At 36.8% G+C, this 17,292-nt stretch overlaps 1 protein-coding gene across 2 annotated transcripts in view; it reads right to left on the bottom strand.

Moving 5' to 3' along the window:
* Positions 1 to 17,292, bottom strand: part of LOC150076877 (protein phosphatase 1 regulatory subunit 21) — a 371,714-nt gene that overhangs the window by 81,393 nt on the left and 273,029 nt on the right. For both annotated transcript variants that reach the window (XM_090386067.1, XM_090386066.1), the window contains 2 exons: positions 14,238 to 14,276; positions 754 to 807 (listed from right to left, as the gene is read on the bottom strand). In XM_090386067.1, coding sequence (XP_090242193.1) covers positions 754 to 807; positions 14,238 to 14,276 — 93 coding nt within the window. The remainder of the gene's footprint in view (positions 1 to 753; positions 808 to 14,237; positions 14,277 to 17,292) is intronic.

A 17,292-nucleotide genomic window follows, 5' to 3' on the forward strand; every position in this document is an offset into this window, starting at 1 on the left:
TTTAAAATTTATATTGTGTACAGTCTGAATTATAGCATCTGTCAGGTGTGATTAGGAACAATGAGCAACCAATGAGAAATGCACTGCAGAGTTTTGATTTTCAATGAACTGATTAATCATATCACATGAGCTTATCGATATCTGCTCTTCAGATACAGACAGTAAATACATATGGAGAGCAGACAGAACCTTATAGGTATAAGGGTCTAGGATCCCAGACTAAGACCCTCATGCTTTTATTAAAGAGAGTATGGGCTTTTTTTTTAATCTTTACTGATATTTTTAATATGTTTATCCATTGTTCAGAAAACTTTATACCAAAGTGAGTGATCCATAATAACTGTTGCATCAGCAACTCTGCTTCATCAAAACTTATATAATCCTTTGGAAACTGTTGCTTTACCACTAACAGTTGTCTACAATATTCAATTTTCAAAAAATCTGGCAAGGGCTAAATCCCAATATTTCCACATCTATGAGATTTTACTATACTTAATCTCCAATTCACATTTCTAAATGAGAGAGAGAGCTATAAGAGCAGACTGAAGTGTGTGTGTGTGTGTGTGTGTGTGTGTGTGTGTGTGTGTGTGTGTGTGTGTGTGTGTGTGTGTGTGTGTGAGAGATTTAAATCATTCATCAGTACATATGTACTGAATTAAGTGATAAATAAATTGATGCAGAGGATATTTTTGCATTATATGCTGTGTAATATATAGTAATATATTTAAACATACTGAAAGAAATAGCCCTTACCTTTGCATGCTTTGCCTGCATTAACTGACATTCTAACATCCAATACTCTTTGTCCTAGAATAAAATACACTTTACTGACAAAAAAAAAAAAAAAAAATCCTTGAAACAGAAATTAATTTTATTTCAAGGATTATCTATATGTCTAAAATTACATTTTCAGTGACCCAACATAATTCGAAATAAAGGGCAGTTCTAAACCAATCAATCTCTGATGGACACAATATACACACATATTAATTTAATAAATATTTGTGATTTTACCTGTCAAATTATGCTATTCAATATTTTTTAGATATTTTCCAATATCTACAATTATTTATATCCAACTGGAAAAATATGTAATTAATATTATTTATTTGGATAATTTTATTTATTAGTCAAACAAAATAATATAACAAAACAAATGAAACAATTTTAGTTCTTAGTCCAGGTCTCATACATACACACACACAATGAAATTAAAATTATTCTGTGAAATATAAATTTATCACACAAGAAATGCTAGCTCTCATGGCAAAATGAAAAGGAAATATACTAGGTTATTTTTAGCTTAATACTATCTGAAACATTTCATCTCATTAGTTACTGGATATTCCGTGAAGGTCAGGCCGCTGTAGCCAAGTGGTCAGGAGTGGGAGTGCAGTAGCACATGCTCACTGAGTAGACCTGGGTTCAGGCCCCTGACTGCTAAATATGGTCAATCTGCCAACCTGCACTGGACCAGCATGGCAGATTATAGTCCATTTCCCTCAACATGAATCATTGAGGAGGCTTCCATCCTGCAGATTGATAACGGCTGCTGCTTACCTTATCTTACCTTTTTTATCATGTGAAGATGATGTTACCTAGTTATTTTCCATTTTCTTATTTTTGTTTCTTCTTTCTATTCTTTCAAGTTGCATTCCTTTTCCTAGTTTAAATACTAAATACAGAGTGTCTGATAAGAAACTCTGGTAAAACTTCAGAGACACCTTGCAAAATGGTGGCGAGGAGAAGAGGGGGAAAGCAGTGTTTGATGGGTTGTGACTCCACCCACTCACTGCATTCTCCCTCTTCTACTCGACTGCATGTACAGGCAGATGTCAAGTGACATAACAACAGGTAACATGACATAACAATGTTGACTGACAAAATCTCAACCGATACTCCATATATTTTATTTTGTTTTTACCTACAACGTACATCATATGTAAGAACAGTCTGTGCACTGGTTTGTAGTATATTTAAGGCCCTTACATCTGATTAGATGTAAGGTGATCAGATTTCAACATATGCTCTACACAGAATCTTAACAGCTCTGCAACCAGAGTAATACACAATCCAAAGATTTTCATATAAAATCAGCTTTATACTAAAACAGATTTGGCAATCACCTGGTTTTCATATATAATTCATTGAGAAACTATAATTCTCTAGACAACAAAATGATAAATAAGCTGGCAAATGCTGATCTTAAGTCAAAGCAGAGCAGAATCAACTTGCTCTTTAACACAACTCTTTATTTTGCCAAACTTCTTGGCCAGCTTCCATCTTGATATTAATCCTTTAAAATTAAAAAATTGTGCATGTTTTATAATAAGAATAACTTTCTCATCACTCCCATTGTTGTTGGTATTCCTATTCTCTCTGTTCCTTATCATAAAGATCTTGGGATAATCTACAATTCCTATTTTTTCTTTTATGTGCACATAATCCTGCTGCCTAAATTCAACAAATCCTTCCAGTATCTGAAACAGCAGATCACATGTGTACAAAATCACAAATCATTATTCAATTATATTTATGCCTTTCTTCATCCTATTGTCATCTATCTGTTCTCATTCTGGGCCAGTGCTATTGATTCTCGATTCAAAGGTATGTGGAGAGCTGAATATTGTGTTCTAACACAATATTCAGCTCTAACTGGGTCAATATCAAACAATTTATCAGTCCTACTCAAGAACTCAATATACAGGGTGTCTCAAAAATATTGGTACAAACGTTTAAGGGAGGTAGGTAACATCTACCTCCCTTAAACGTTTGAGGAAGCTTTCAGAAGATTAGACTGGTCGCAGAAAGGAGTCAATGTGAACGGAGAGTACCTAAACCATTTACGATTTGCAGATGACATTGTGGTCATAAGCCACGATCCCAAAGAATTAGAGGAAAACCTTAATCAGTTATGCACAGTTAGTAAGGATTTTGGACTAAAGATGAATATGGCTAAAACAAAAGTAATGATGAACAAGTATGCCACGGAAAGGGAAATAATGATTGAAGGAGCAGTAATTGAAAAGGTGGAGTCATATACTTATCTGGGACAAGTTATTAGCTGTAATAATGATAAATGGCTGGAAGTCAAGAGAAGAATAAATTTTGGATGGATAGCATTCAGGAAATATAGTCACATACTGAAGAGCAATATCCCAGTTTGTCTGAAACGTAAAATAATGAATCAATGCATACTCCCCACCATGACTTATGGAAGTGAAACTTGGGCACTCACCAAAAGAATGGAAGAGAAGCTAAGAACTACACAGCGCAGAATGGAACGAATTATATTGGGAATCAGACTGTTAGATAAGAAGAGAAACACATGGATTAGGCAGCAAACTCAAGTAAAGGACATTCTTATCAAAACTAAAGAACTAAAATGGTCTTGGGCAGGACACATAGCTCGAAGACATGATGACAGATGGACTAAGAAAATAACAGAATGGTACCCAAGAGGAGCTAGAAGAAAACCTGGAAGACAAAGGCGGAGATGGATAGATGAAATTCATGAGTTTTTGAGTAGTAAATGGATGGCCAGTGCTCAAAACAGAAGGAACTGGAAAGTTGCTGCAGAGGCCTTCATCCTGCAGTGGATTGAAAATGGCTGATGATGATGATGATGAGGTAACATCTAAAGGAATGTGAATTGCATAGGAACCCATAACCGGAAATGTCACCGAAGTCAGTACACGGCACTGTTCATCAGTTCAAGAGAGGGAAAATTTCTGGTTTACTCATTCAAGCAGTAGTTGCCACACAAAGAGCATGCATCGATATACAAACTGTGAGCTGGCAGACATGCACCTAGTGTATGGATTAGCAGAGGGCCCACACGGTGTGCGCCCCCATGCGGCACAACATCGCTTCGCAATAAATGTGTGGGCGGGTATGGTCGGTGACTGCTTAGTCGGCCCATACCTGTTACCATCCCGCATGAACTCCGCTAAATATCAGATTTTTCTTGAACAAGTTCTACCAGGGTTACTTGACGATGTTGAAACCAAATGTTGAGATGCAACATTCGGTTTCAACATGACGGGGCGCCTGTCCATTATGGAAGGTGTGTTCGTGACTATTTGAACAGGCGTTTTGGACGTCGATGGATTGGCCATGGTGGACCCATTGCCTGGCCCCCACACTCACCTGATTTATTGAGCCTTGATTTCTTTCTGTGTGGGGCCCTCAAATCTATCATGTATGAATCGCCTGTGGAGACAGAAATGGATCTCGTGGCGAGACTCGTCTGCGCTGCTGCTACTGTCAAAGAAACTCCCGGTGTGTTCGACCGTGTCCGCCAATCCATGCTGCGTCAATGTCACACATGCATCGCGTCTCATGGTGGAACATTCGGGCATCTGTTGTAACATCATGAAATGCATCCATCTTGTACTCCATTGTTAATATTATGTCAAATAAATGTTTGCCACTAATTATTGTCTTGTGTCATTTCTGCTTCTTGTGCCTCTGCTACTATTTTCCCGTGATGTTTCCGGTTATGGGTTCCTATGTGATTCACATTCCTTTAGATGTTACCTACCTCCACTAAACGTTTGTACCAATATTTTTGAGACACCCCGTATATATAATCTCAACTACTGAAGATGAGATTGGACCTTTTTTTTTTGTTTGCTTTACACCTTTTCCAAGCTCTATAATGGAAGTATGAAGAAGGTATATCTTCCAGCTGTCCAATGTAGATAATTTGCTGCAGAAAATGATGTATGTATTAGATATACAAAAAGCTGTGATTTGTTACTGTTCAAGCAGTAACAAATCACAACTTTTTGTACCAAATTCTATAAAATATTAGTCACAGGGTTAGGGTATCAATAGCAATACCCTTGACTTTTGGAAAGCTGAATTCATAATTTTTATTTGAAGAAAAAAGAGAGCAATTTTTTTTAATCCTTTGGGCTTAAATTTCACTTAAATTTCACTGATATCATATACATTTTATGTCAAGACATAGAATTACTTGCTAATAACAGTATGCTTTCAAACATAAATATACCTAGGATTTTTCTTCATATCATTTCTGTTTCAATTGTCTGTGCTAGACGTCACCACTGATTATAACTGCTTTAAGGAAAATATTGTCAGATCATCTTCAGAGGTGCTCATTCAAAGTTTTATTTATAAAATTTGCCCATATCTAAACTTGGCTGCTTAGAGCATTTCTAAAGTTACTATTAGCATTAATAGAGGCATATGATGCAAGAAAGCAAGCTTATGCAGCATCAGCCAAAAAAAAAAAAATTCCACTTCACCCCTCCATTCGTTCGAAATACCTGCACAACTGAGCCTTAAATTTATTTAAGCTATCAACTTCCACAATAAGGGATGGGAGTCTGTTCCACCAACCAACTACCCACTGGCTAAAGGCAAATTTCTGCACATCTATCTGTCTTTCCTCAATTTGAATTTATGCCCTCTCAGGTGATTATTCTGAGCAAGAGGCAGAATCCCATCAGTATTGAGCATGCTCAAACCATTCAAGGCTTTATACATCTCTATCAGATCACCTCGCAGGTGCCTAGACTCCAGACTCTGTAATTTACAGAACTTAAGCCTTTCTTCATAAGAGCAACCCTTTGTTCCATTCACTAATCTTGTTTCCCTTCTCTGTACTCATTCCAGCAGCTCTACATGCTTCTTGAAATGTGGTCTCCAGACCTGTATACAGTACCCAAGGTGTGACCTGACCATTGCCTTATATAAGGGAATAATCACCTCCTTATCCCTGCTAGAAATATTCCTGTATATCATTGATAAGACACCATGAGCTACTCTTGCAGCCTGTCTGCACTGCACAGAGAACTTCATATCTGCCTGCACAATTACCCCCAGGTCCTTTTCATACTCTACCACTGTCAGTGTAGTACCACAGAGTTGATACTTTGGTCTGGGGTTGCTGTTTCCCATATGTAGTACTTTACATTTGTCAATGTTAAACTTCATTTGCCACCTCTCAGCCCATCTGCTCAACCTTTTCAGATCCTGTTGCAGCAGCATAGCATCAGTAGTGTCCTTAACAACCCTGCAACTTTTGTATCATCTGCAAACTTGGACATTAAGCTTGATATACCATCATCAATATAATTTATAAATACAGAAAACAATAATAGACCCAACACTGAACCATGAGGGACTCCACTAATAACATTAGTGCAGGATGAGCAGTGTCCATTGATTACCACTCTCTGTCTTCTCCCACTCAACGATCCCTTTATGAATAGCAGCAATTTGCCTCCAATGCCACACTGCTCCAATTTGTGCAGCATTCTTCCATGTGCAATAGTATCAAAAGCCTTTCTAAGATCCAAGTAATAATATCAAAGTTATTCCCTGCATCCAGTTCTTTTGTGACTGCATCATAGTATCCAATCAAATTGGTCAGGCAAGACTTCCCCTTAACAAAACCATGCTGTGTCCGAGCTATAACTGAAGTCTTATCTAGATGATCCTGCAGCGTTTTTTTAACCAGTGCCTCCATTAATTTTCCTGGAACAGAAGTTAACTCACAGGTCTATAATTACTTATGTCAGCCTTTGATACTCCTTTGTAAATTGGGGTCACATTTGCACATCTCCAGTCTATGAGTACCTCCCCTGAGTCCAAGGAAGCCCTCATAATTATGGCTAAGGGTTTGCTTACTTCCTTTGCTGCCTCCTTTAATATAACTGGATAGACCCCATCCACCCCAGGTGCCTTTCTTGTCTTTATCTTCAACAATTTCTCCTCCACTTTACTCTCAGTTATTACAAGATTATCTAACTTACTGTCACAGTTGAACACACCTCTGGCATTCCCTTCGCTGAATAACTCCTCATGTGTGAATGTGGATGCAAAATATTCATTTAGTTTGTTAGCTACCTGAGCAGGATCATCAACAGTTGACCCATCGATATCAAGTGGACCAATCTGATTCATCCCCTTCCTTCTAGAGTTTACATAAGTAAAGATCTCTTTGCTGTTTTTCTTTGCATCCCTTGCCAAAGATTTCTCATAATTTGCCTTCGCCTCCTTAACCTCCTTTGTAACTTGGATACAGATCAACTTATATCTATCATAGACTTCTGTGTCACGTGTTAATTTATATGTATCCCATGCATTTCTCTTCTCTGCCATATGTCTCATTAATTCATCTAACATCCATTTAGGCCTTGAACAATATTTCTTAGTTGGTATGTAAAGCCTAGTAGCTTCCAAGATAAGTTCTTTGAATGCTTCCCGTTTTGAATTTGCCGTTGGTAACATCATCAGTTGGTCCCACTGTATAGAATTTAAATACTGTCTCAGACCATCGTAGTCGCCTTTACGAAAGCAATAACCCTTCACTTTACCCCTGATGGTAGTTACCTCTTTGAGTAAATCCCACTTCAGCACACTGTGATCACTGCCACCTAGTGGTTCCTTTATCTGCAGATTCTTGGTGCATGATGAATCACTACTGATAATCAAATCAAGAGTATTCCTCCATCACCCGAACATGCTGATCTAGAAAAAAATCATAGAATAAATCCACAAAAGACTTGCTAGTGTGTGAGTGACCAACCCACAAATTCCAGTCAATATCTGGGAAATTAAAATCCCCCCTTATAAGACTTTCTGATTTACTGGCCCACTCTATTTCCTTGTACAGTTTCTTATTATACTCATCAGAATCATTAGGCCTATAGCACACTCCTACTCTCAATTTTGTTCTCCCAATGCTTATGTCACCCCAAACTGACTCGACACTGCACTGTGCAGTGATGTCGACTGGCTTCACTTCCTTGGATTTTATGTGTTTCTTAACTAATAGCATAACCCCTCCTCCCTTCCTATCCTGTCTATCCTTTCTTTAGACGTTGTACTCCCCAAATTCCAGTTCTGCATTCCTTATATCTGTGTGACACGACGTCTCTGATACCCAACAATATCCGCCTTTGATGCTTTGAGCAATACCTCAAATTCATCAAATTTATTTACCAAACTCCTAGCATTGGTGTACACGCAAGTATACATGCACCTGTTCTTTTTCTTAGCTACCCTAACACAACCCATGTGTTTACTTGTACCACAATGACTCCCAGCAGTCTCTGAAATATCCTGTATCTTGTTTTCCAGGTTTCTGCTCATTCCAATAGAATCAGTGACAGAATCACTTTCACCTCTGCCAGTGGTTACTGTTAATCTATTAGCCCTTGTATCCCCCCAAGCTAGCAGTTTTCCGACCCACTTCACACTGCCTCAATAGCATCAGCAAATATTCTTGCACCCTTTCTATTTAAGTATATCCCATCCCTGTAGAAGCAGTCTCTTCTGTTAACAAGTACAGACCAGGCTAAAAAAAATTCTACCCCTTGAGCCTTGCACAATATTTCCAGGGCCAAATTGATTGACAAGGCTCTCATCATATACTCCCTCCTATCGTGTCTGGGCAGAATTGCAGACACTTTCAAATTCAACCCTAATTCACGGCTTTTTTTTTCAACAGTGACCTGTACTGGTTAAGTAATTCTGCCGGTCTCCTACTCTTAATATCATTAGTGCCAACGTGTACAACTATATCACCTTTTGTGCCCTTAAAAGATGATATCTGTGCTACAACGTCATCAACCTTTGTCCATGGCAGACATTCCCTTGTTCTGTTCCACCTATCCTTTTTACAAAGCATGTTCCCCTATTCCCTGACCATAGAGTCACCAACAAGTACTAGTTCCTGTGGAACCAGCGCATTCTGCCTTGGGGGATGCCACTGTGTTGCATGGTGACCAAGTGTAATCTCTGGCGTTGATGTGGGCAGCTGAGAGCTTGATGGGCCCCTCCATTTAGATCCTTCGAGGGTATCCACCCTGTCCTTCAAGCTCTCATATAGGCCCATAACAACGCTGAGTTATCACCTGATTTCGTTACACTCCTTGCATCATGCACACACAAAGGCATCCCCCATGGCAATATCATGTCCTATACCCGATTGCTCCACTAACATCATGCAAGCAGTGCATTTTTAAAGTTTTTAAAGTTTTATCAGAAAGAGAAGATTTGAACTTTATTTCTTTTTTTTAACAGCTGAATATTTTCTCAAACTCAGTATTACTCTGAGGAACTCTAAATGGCAAGAATGACATGATTTTTTTTTTTTATATTTCAAATTTCCTTTTCACTTGTTAGTTCCCCAAGGTCCGCAGAGCATCATTTTTCTCTACTTTCATATCTTCTCGTTGGTTCTCAGACTGAAACTGAAAGAAGAGATAAAACATCTGCAAAGCATCTACTGCTTCATCTGTTTCTTTAACTTCAGTAATACTGAAAACTTATACCCAAAAAATTTCATATCTGAAAATGATACACTGCAAATTTTTGTGCAATTTGCAGTGCATCATTTTGCAAAAAGCTTGTGCTATCTCAGCATTTATAAGAACATATAATTTTTCAATGGGAACTTAGCAATAAAGAACTTTCTCTCTAAACAAAAGAACAGAATCTTCTCTTGTTGAAGATGCTCTATAATCTTGGCAGCAGAACAGCCAATGAATAAGTCTGAATTAACAAATGTTGATCTAACAAATTTACTGTGATATTCAATATCACAGTAAATTTTAGGAAAAAAAAAGTCAGAAGTTTGTTATTCAGTTCTTTTCCATGAGAAGTTCATTAATTTGTCTTTTTTTGTAAAGGCTTCTTTTGAATCATGAACTAGACTTGGACATGAGTCAATGCAACTCACTAATGACTGTTTTATTTTTCAATTTGGTAACTACAAAAAAGTGCTCATATGGTTTTTTTTAACCACTTCTAAGCTCTTCTTTAAACAGACTTGTTAAACATTGCCATAGTCTTATCAGTCTAATTAAACATTTAATCAAAGACAACTAATATGCAAATTCATCTTTCAAAACTTCTTTCACTTCACTGGCATGTATTAATTGAAACTGTTTTCAATCTGACTTTCATCCATTCTATCAAGATAGTAGTCCACCAAATATTCATCCACTTTCAGAATAAAGTATTCAGTCCCCTTTTCAGCACACATATTAATCAGGTAAGAAGGACAACCTATTACTACCAAGTGCCTTATTTCCTCTTTTAATATTCATGCATGCTCATTTTCTCTCAGCATGCACAATTTTTATTCTAAACAGCTGTTAACAAATCTCTCCTATTATTAGCATTAGCAGAGGCATATGATGCAAAAAAGCAAGCTTATATAGCATCGGGCCAAATAAAAATAATAAAAAGCCTTCCCATTTCACCCATCCATTCACTTCAAACGCTTGTCTAGTTCTGCCTTGAACTTTAAGTTGTTGACCTCCACTACAACAGATGGAAATTTGTTCCAACTATCAACCACCCACTGGTTAAAGGCAATCTGCATATCTATTCTACAATTGTCTTTCCTCAATTTGAATTTATGTCCCCTCAGATGAGTAATCTGAGCAAGAGGAAGAATCCCATCAGCAATGAACTTGCTCAAACCATTCATGGCCTAATACACCTCACAATTAGATCATCTCACAGGTGCCTAGTCTCCAGATGCTGCAATTTGTAGAACTTAAGCCTTTCTCAGTAACAGCAGCCCTTTGTTCCATTCACCAATCTCATTGCCCTTCTCTGTACTCGTTTCAGCAGCTCTAAATCCTTCCTAAAATGAGGTCTCCAAACCTTTATACTGTACTCAAGGTGTGGCCTGACCAATGCCTTATACAAGGGAACAATCACCTCCTTATTCCTGCTAGCAAAATTCCTGTATATCATTGACAAGACACCATGAGCTACTCTTGCTGCCTGTCTGCACTGCTCAGAAAACTTCATATCTGACTGCACAACTACCCCCAGGTCCTTTTCATTCTCCACTACCCTGAGTGTAGTATGACACAGTTGGTATGTTACTCTTTGGTTACTGCTACTCATATGCAGTACTTTACATTTGTCAATGTTAAACTTCAGTTGCCACCTCTCAGCCCATCTGATCAACTTTTCTGGATCCTGTTGCAGTAGTGTACTGTCATTAACAACCATGCCAACCTTTGTATGGTCTGCAAACTTGAACATTAACCCTGATATTCCTTCATCAATATAATTGATAAATAGAGAAAACAGCAAGGGCCCAACACTGAACCCTGGGGGGGGGGGGGCTCCACTAATAACATTAGTCCACAAAGAGCAGTGTCCATTGATTACCACTCTCTGTCTTCTCCCACTCAACCATCCCTTTATCCATAGCAATTGGCCTCCAATGCCAAACGGCTCTAATTTGTGCAGCAGTCTTCCATCAGCAACAGTATCAAAAGCTTTCTTAAAATCCAAGTATATGATATCAAAATTATATTCTACATCCAGTTCCTCTGTGACTATGACATATTATCCAATCAAATTTGCTAGACAAGACTTACCCTTAACAAACCCATGCTATGTCTGAACTATAACTGCAGTCTTGTCTAGATGATCCTGCAGTGCTTCTTTAACCAGTGGCTCCATTATTTTCCGTGGAACAGAAGTTAAATTAACAGTTCTGTAATTACTCATGTCACCCTTTGATCTCCCTTTGTGAATTGGGGACACATTTGCAATCTCCAGTCCATGGGTACTTCCCCTGAGTCCAAGGAAGCTCTCATAATTATGGCTAAGGGTTTGCTTACTTCCTTTTCTGCCTCTTTTAATATAACTGGATAAATTCCATCCACCCCCACGTGCCTTTCTTATTTTCAACTTCAACAATTTCTCTTCTACTTCTCTTCTACTTTGCTCTCAGTTATTACAAAATCATTTAGCTCCCTGATAGTTTGATAAGCTTCTGGCCTCCACTTCCCCTAGAGACTTCATGTGTGGATGCAGATGCAAAATAACTCATTCAGTTTGTCAGCTACCTCAGCATGATCATCAACAGTTATGGAATATCGTTCACACATCTGGGTATGTGTTCTCCCAAAACCATTCTTAAATGTCTTGAATCTATCTAAGAGAGCAGATATGTTTATTAATGAAAAGGATGAACAGATGAGTAGGGGTATGTTTTCTTCTTGGCTAATGCAGTAGAAATATTCTTCCTTTCTTGCATCATTTGCCACTACTAATAATAATAATATATTTTTATTAATAATAATATATTTAGCTTTAAAAGTATACCCTAATTCTCCATATACCATCTCTCCAGTTAATAGAGACCATGTAACACCTTAAGCAGCCAATCTCCTAACATGCTAATAGAAATAATCATCATCTAGTTAACTTAAAAAATATGCCACATTTCCCCTCTTTCTACAATGAATCAGGAGCAAAATGAAATCACTCAATATTCACAACTTCTCACCTATTCCATCTGCATGTAAAAGTTCTCATCATAATCTTCACAATTGCCAAGAAGAAACACTGGTACAGTAACACCAAGGGTCACTAACAGTTTATTTATCTTCCTCCTCTTCACAGTCTTCTGGCCTGCAGATCACTCCTACCCTCAATTATATCTGAACTTCCAACTTACTCAGATCTTACAAATTCTATACTAGAATGCATAATTTCTGAATCTGCAAAAACTTATTTTGCAATAAAATTGATTTTGATAAGAATCATTGACCCAACATCCCTTTCTGTCTTTCCTATTCTTCCTAAATGTATTGTATACAATAGTGAAATTCATCTTCTCCTATTTTCAGATTTTTTTGTTCGGATTAAAAAGGATATCTTATTTTACAATTTAAAAAACACTCATGTACCCCAAATATAAAAAATGTCACCTCTGGGCATGAGACATTTACTGGTTGACTTTTTTTTTTTTTTTTTTTTTTTTTTTTATAGGGACAAATGTATTTGTTTCTAAAACTGTCACCATCACTGGAGGGATTACAAAATACCCATGTTGTTGAATTAAACCTAACACAGAGTAATGTTATTTAATAGAACTATTTCAACTGTTTTTCTCATACTGCTTGTCTTGGACTGTTTTTTTTTAATTTTTTTTTTTATTTATGCCATTTATTTCTCCAGTTAATGAGTTTGTGAAGTTGTATAGTGTAATATAAATAGTGATAAGAAAACTTATGAAGAAAAACAGTGCCATTGCAGTGCAATTGCTATTTCAGTTCATCTGGCTACCAAAATATTTGAAATATTTGTATGATGCCTCCTACCCAGTAAGAGCTATAAGCAGCATCTCAAAGGTCAAACCAAACAAGTGAAATGATTTTGTCTAATGAGCTTGTTATAAGTACAAACCAAAAAAGTAGCAATATGTGGACAAAAGTTTAAAAGAATTTTGAGACCAAATTTTGGACATCAAGGCTCATGTGAAAAATAGTGGTAAAAGTGGTATCAGTATACATATTATGAAATCTAGCTCTCTCTTTTCTTTTACAATTTGTAAAAGAAAAGAGAGAAAAACAATTAAATTTTTAATTAAAAATATAATATAAATTGTAAAGAAAGAATTAAACAAATTATAAATATATTTATACATGCAAAATTTATAAATATTAATGCCTTTTATTACATTTCCTGTCTTTTCATAACACTTTCATTTCATTTTCAATTTGGAAAAGTGCCAAAATTAAAAATTACCTATTACATTTTTTTTTTTTTGTAATAGACCTTAAAAATCTCAAAATCTTGAAGAGGAGATACATTTAAGCAATATGTACTACAAGAGAGAGGAAGATCAATTTATAAAAATAATGCGTAATAAGATAAGCGCAATTTGTGATTACACATTTCATAAATAGTGAAATATTTATTATAAAATGGAAAAAAGCAAACTGATAAACATAGTAAAAATCCCTCCTGCAACTTCCTCTCAGTTCTGAAAAAAATAATAATAATAATAATAATAATAAAAAAGAAGCCAATCAGCATAAACAGGAGAAGAGGGAAGCTATAAATTACATTTGCTACTAATATTGCTTTTATTGAATAAATAAAAAAAAAAAACTTTTGTTTTTATTCATGATGTATTCATACATTACCTACCAATAACACATGAAGTGCAAAATTGAAATGAAATTAAAGCTGAAATTCTTTTTCTTTCTTTTCCTTTTTTTTCTCTCTTTTTTTTTTTTTTTTTTTTGCATACAATAATACTGTTGACATTTATATAATTTTTCCTTTACATAAAATTCAGTTTGCTTCCTCCATCTAAATACTTTAAATAATTTTATTGTTTCCATACATTAATTTAATGGAAACAGGAGTTCCAATATCAATTTTAATTTGCATAATTTTGAATCCTACACTTCGTTATAAATAATGTTGCTTACCTGTTCTAATCTAGTCAGCTTGTTCTTGCACGATGCCAACTAAAGATAAACAGAGATAAAACCATAAATTATACGTAGATTGAACAAAAAAAAATAAATGTCTTGGTGATAGGAGTTTTACATCTGTCATTTCATTTTCAATAAAGAAATCATTTAAAAGGCAGTATTGCCTAATTTACATTGCCAAGCATGACTCTGTATCGTTTTCACTTATTGACAATAAAACTCAAGTACTGGATGATGTTATTTTAAATTTTGGAAAAATGCAAGACCATTTCATAGTGATAAAGATTAAATTTTGTGCCACAAGTTTAAAAATTGTTCAGACTATAAAAAATTTTTTTAAATATTGCTGAGGTAGTGGTCCTGGGTATCAGTATACATATTATGAAATCTAGCTCATAAATCATGACTCAGACTAGAGCAGAAAAACAATAGGCTCAAAGTAGTGGGAGTGCTGTGGCTTGAGAGAAAACTTAAAGAATGGTTCTCTTACAAATCACAGCCTAATGAAATGTACGCTGGGAAAATTCTAGTCAATGAGGGTAGAATTTTTTCCCAGCATGAATAATATTAGTCCACTTCGAGCAGTATCCATTGATTACCACTCTTGACTTCCCCAACTCAACCAATGTAGCAACTTCTCCTTAATGTCATACTGCTCCAATTTGTACAGTAGTCTTCCATGTGCAGTAGTCTTCCATGAGATTTTGTGAAAACAAGTTCGTTAGCGTGGTGTATTATCCATTATATTGTGTTGTGTTTTTCTGGAAGTTTGGATAAGTGTGTTGTAAAAAAAAAAAAAAAGTAATGGCTAAAAGAAATTGCTGGAATTTACAATTAAGCAGAGTTAAACTTCTCAACACACTGGTGTCAAGTTTTTTCAGAAGTTCAACTTTATCTATAATGGAAAATGTACGGTGTTTGCGCTTTACACCATGAGAGGCACTTCCTTTATGCATTGGAACCATGGCTGGGACTAAATGTGAGCAGATTATAATAATAAATGCAGAAAAACAAGTGGGAATGGCTTGCCAGTGTTTACAAGTTTGTGCCAATGGCTGATGCCGCAACCAACGCCACCAAAACAGTAGCGGCAGGTCAGTGCGCCGATATGGGAAATTTGAAATTATGTTCGCAGAAATTATGTCTGAATTATCAGTGGAACCGGATTAACGGTGGCTAGATTAGTGATAGCCGACCTGTATTTAATATCTTCAAAATTTTTTTAGATACATATTCCTTCCACTCTCCTTTTTCTACTTGTATCCTAGTTTATTCGTTTCCTTGCTCTTTTTTCAGCACATTTTGCACATTCCCTCTATTTATTAGCATTAGCATATGATGCAAGAAAGCAAGCTTATTCAACATCAGCCATAAAAAAAAAAAAAAAACCACTCCCATTTCACCCCTCCGTTCGTTCAAAATAACTGTCCAGCTGAGCCTTAAATTTGTTTAGGCTATCAACTTCCACAACAAGGAATGGAATTCTGTTCCACCAATCAATACCAGCTGGCTAAAGGCAGATTTCCACACATCTATCCTACAACCGCCTTTCTTCAATTTGAATTTATGCTCTCTCAGGTGATTATTCTGAGCAAGAGAAAGAATCCCATCAGCACTGAGCATGCTCAAACCATTCAAGCCTTTATACACCTCTATCAGATCACCTCACCGGTTCCTAGTCTCCAGACACTGCAATTTGCAAAACTTAAGCCTTTCTTCATAAGAGCAACCCTTGTTCCATTCACTAATCTTGTTGCCCTTCTCTGTTCTCGCTCCAGCAGCTCTACATCCTTCTTGAAATGAGGCCTCCAGACCTGTATACAGTATTCAAGGTGTAGCCTGACCATTGCCTTACACAAGGGAATAATCACCTCCTTATTCCTGCTAGAAAAATTCCTGTATATCATTGACAAGACACCAAGAGCTACTCTTGTAGCCCATCTGCACTGCTCAGAAAACTTCATATCTACCTGCACAATTACCCCCAGGTCCATTTCATTCTCTACCACTGTCACTCATACAATATCCATACACTTTTAAATCTCCGGCCTTTACAGTGAACTGTTACACCCACAATGAAAGCAACGCAGAGATGGGGGACACCCCTGGTGCTGTTAGACACGAACACACTATACACTGTCAGTGTAGTACCACAGAGTTGATACGTTACTCTGGGATTACTGTTCCCCATATGTAGTACTTTACATTTGTCAATGTAAACTTAATTTTACCTCTCGGCCCATCTGCTCAACCTTTCCAGATCCTGTTGCAGCAGCATACTGTCAGTAGTGTCCTTAACAACCCTGCCAACATTTGTATCGCCTACAAACTTGGACATTAAGCTTGATGTACCATCATCAATATCATTTATAAATACAGAAAACAACAATGGACCCAACACTGAACCCTGAGGGACTCCACTAATAACATTAGTCCACGATGAGCAGTGTCCATTGATCACCACTCTGTCTTCTCCGCCTCAACTATCCCTTTATCCATAGCAGCAATTTGCCTCCAATGCCACACGGCTCCAATTTGTGCAGCAGTCTTCCATGTGCAACAGTATCAAAAGTCTTTCTAAGATCCAAATATATAATATCAAAGTTATTCCCTGCATCCAGTTCTTTTGTGACTGCATCATAGTATCCAATCAAATTGGTCAAGCAAGACCTTCCCTTAACAAAACCATGCTGTGTCTGAGCTATAACTGAAGTCTTGTCTAGATGATCCTGCAGTGCTTCTTTAACCAGTGCCTCCATTAATTTTCCTGGAACAGAAGTTAAACTCACAGGTCTATAATTACTTGTGTCAGCCTTTGATCCTCCTTTGTGAATTGGGGTCACATTTGCAGATCTCCAGTCTATGGGTATCTCCCCTTAGTCCAAAGAAGCTCTCATAATTATGGCTAAGGTTTGTTTTGTTTTGTTTTGGTTTTATTGGCGCATTAGCTACTAAGGCTATAATGCGCCAAGACCATGTCATTTATAAAAAAATTTAAACTTTCAGTGGCCTAATTAATTAGGTCACTATGTCAAGAAGTATAAGAAAA

This window comes from Mastigoproctus giganteus, chromosome 12 (genome assembly GCF_048544385.1).
Source record: "Mastigoproctus giganteus isolate SK-2022 chromosome 12, ASM4854438v1, whole genome shotgun sequence".
In the NCBI taxonomy this organism is placed as follows: Eukaryota; Metazoa; Arthropoda; class Arachnida; order Uropygi; family Thelyphonidae; genus Mastigoproctus; species Mastigoproctus giganteus.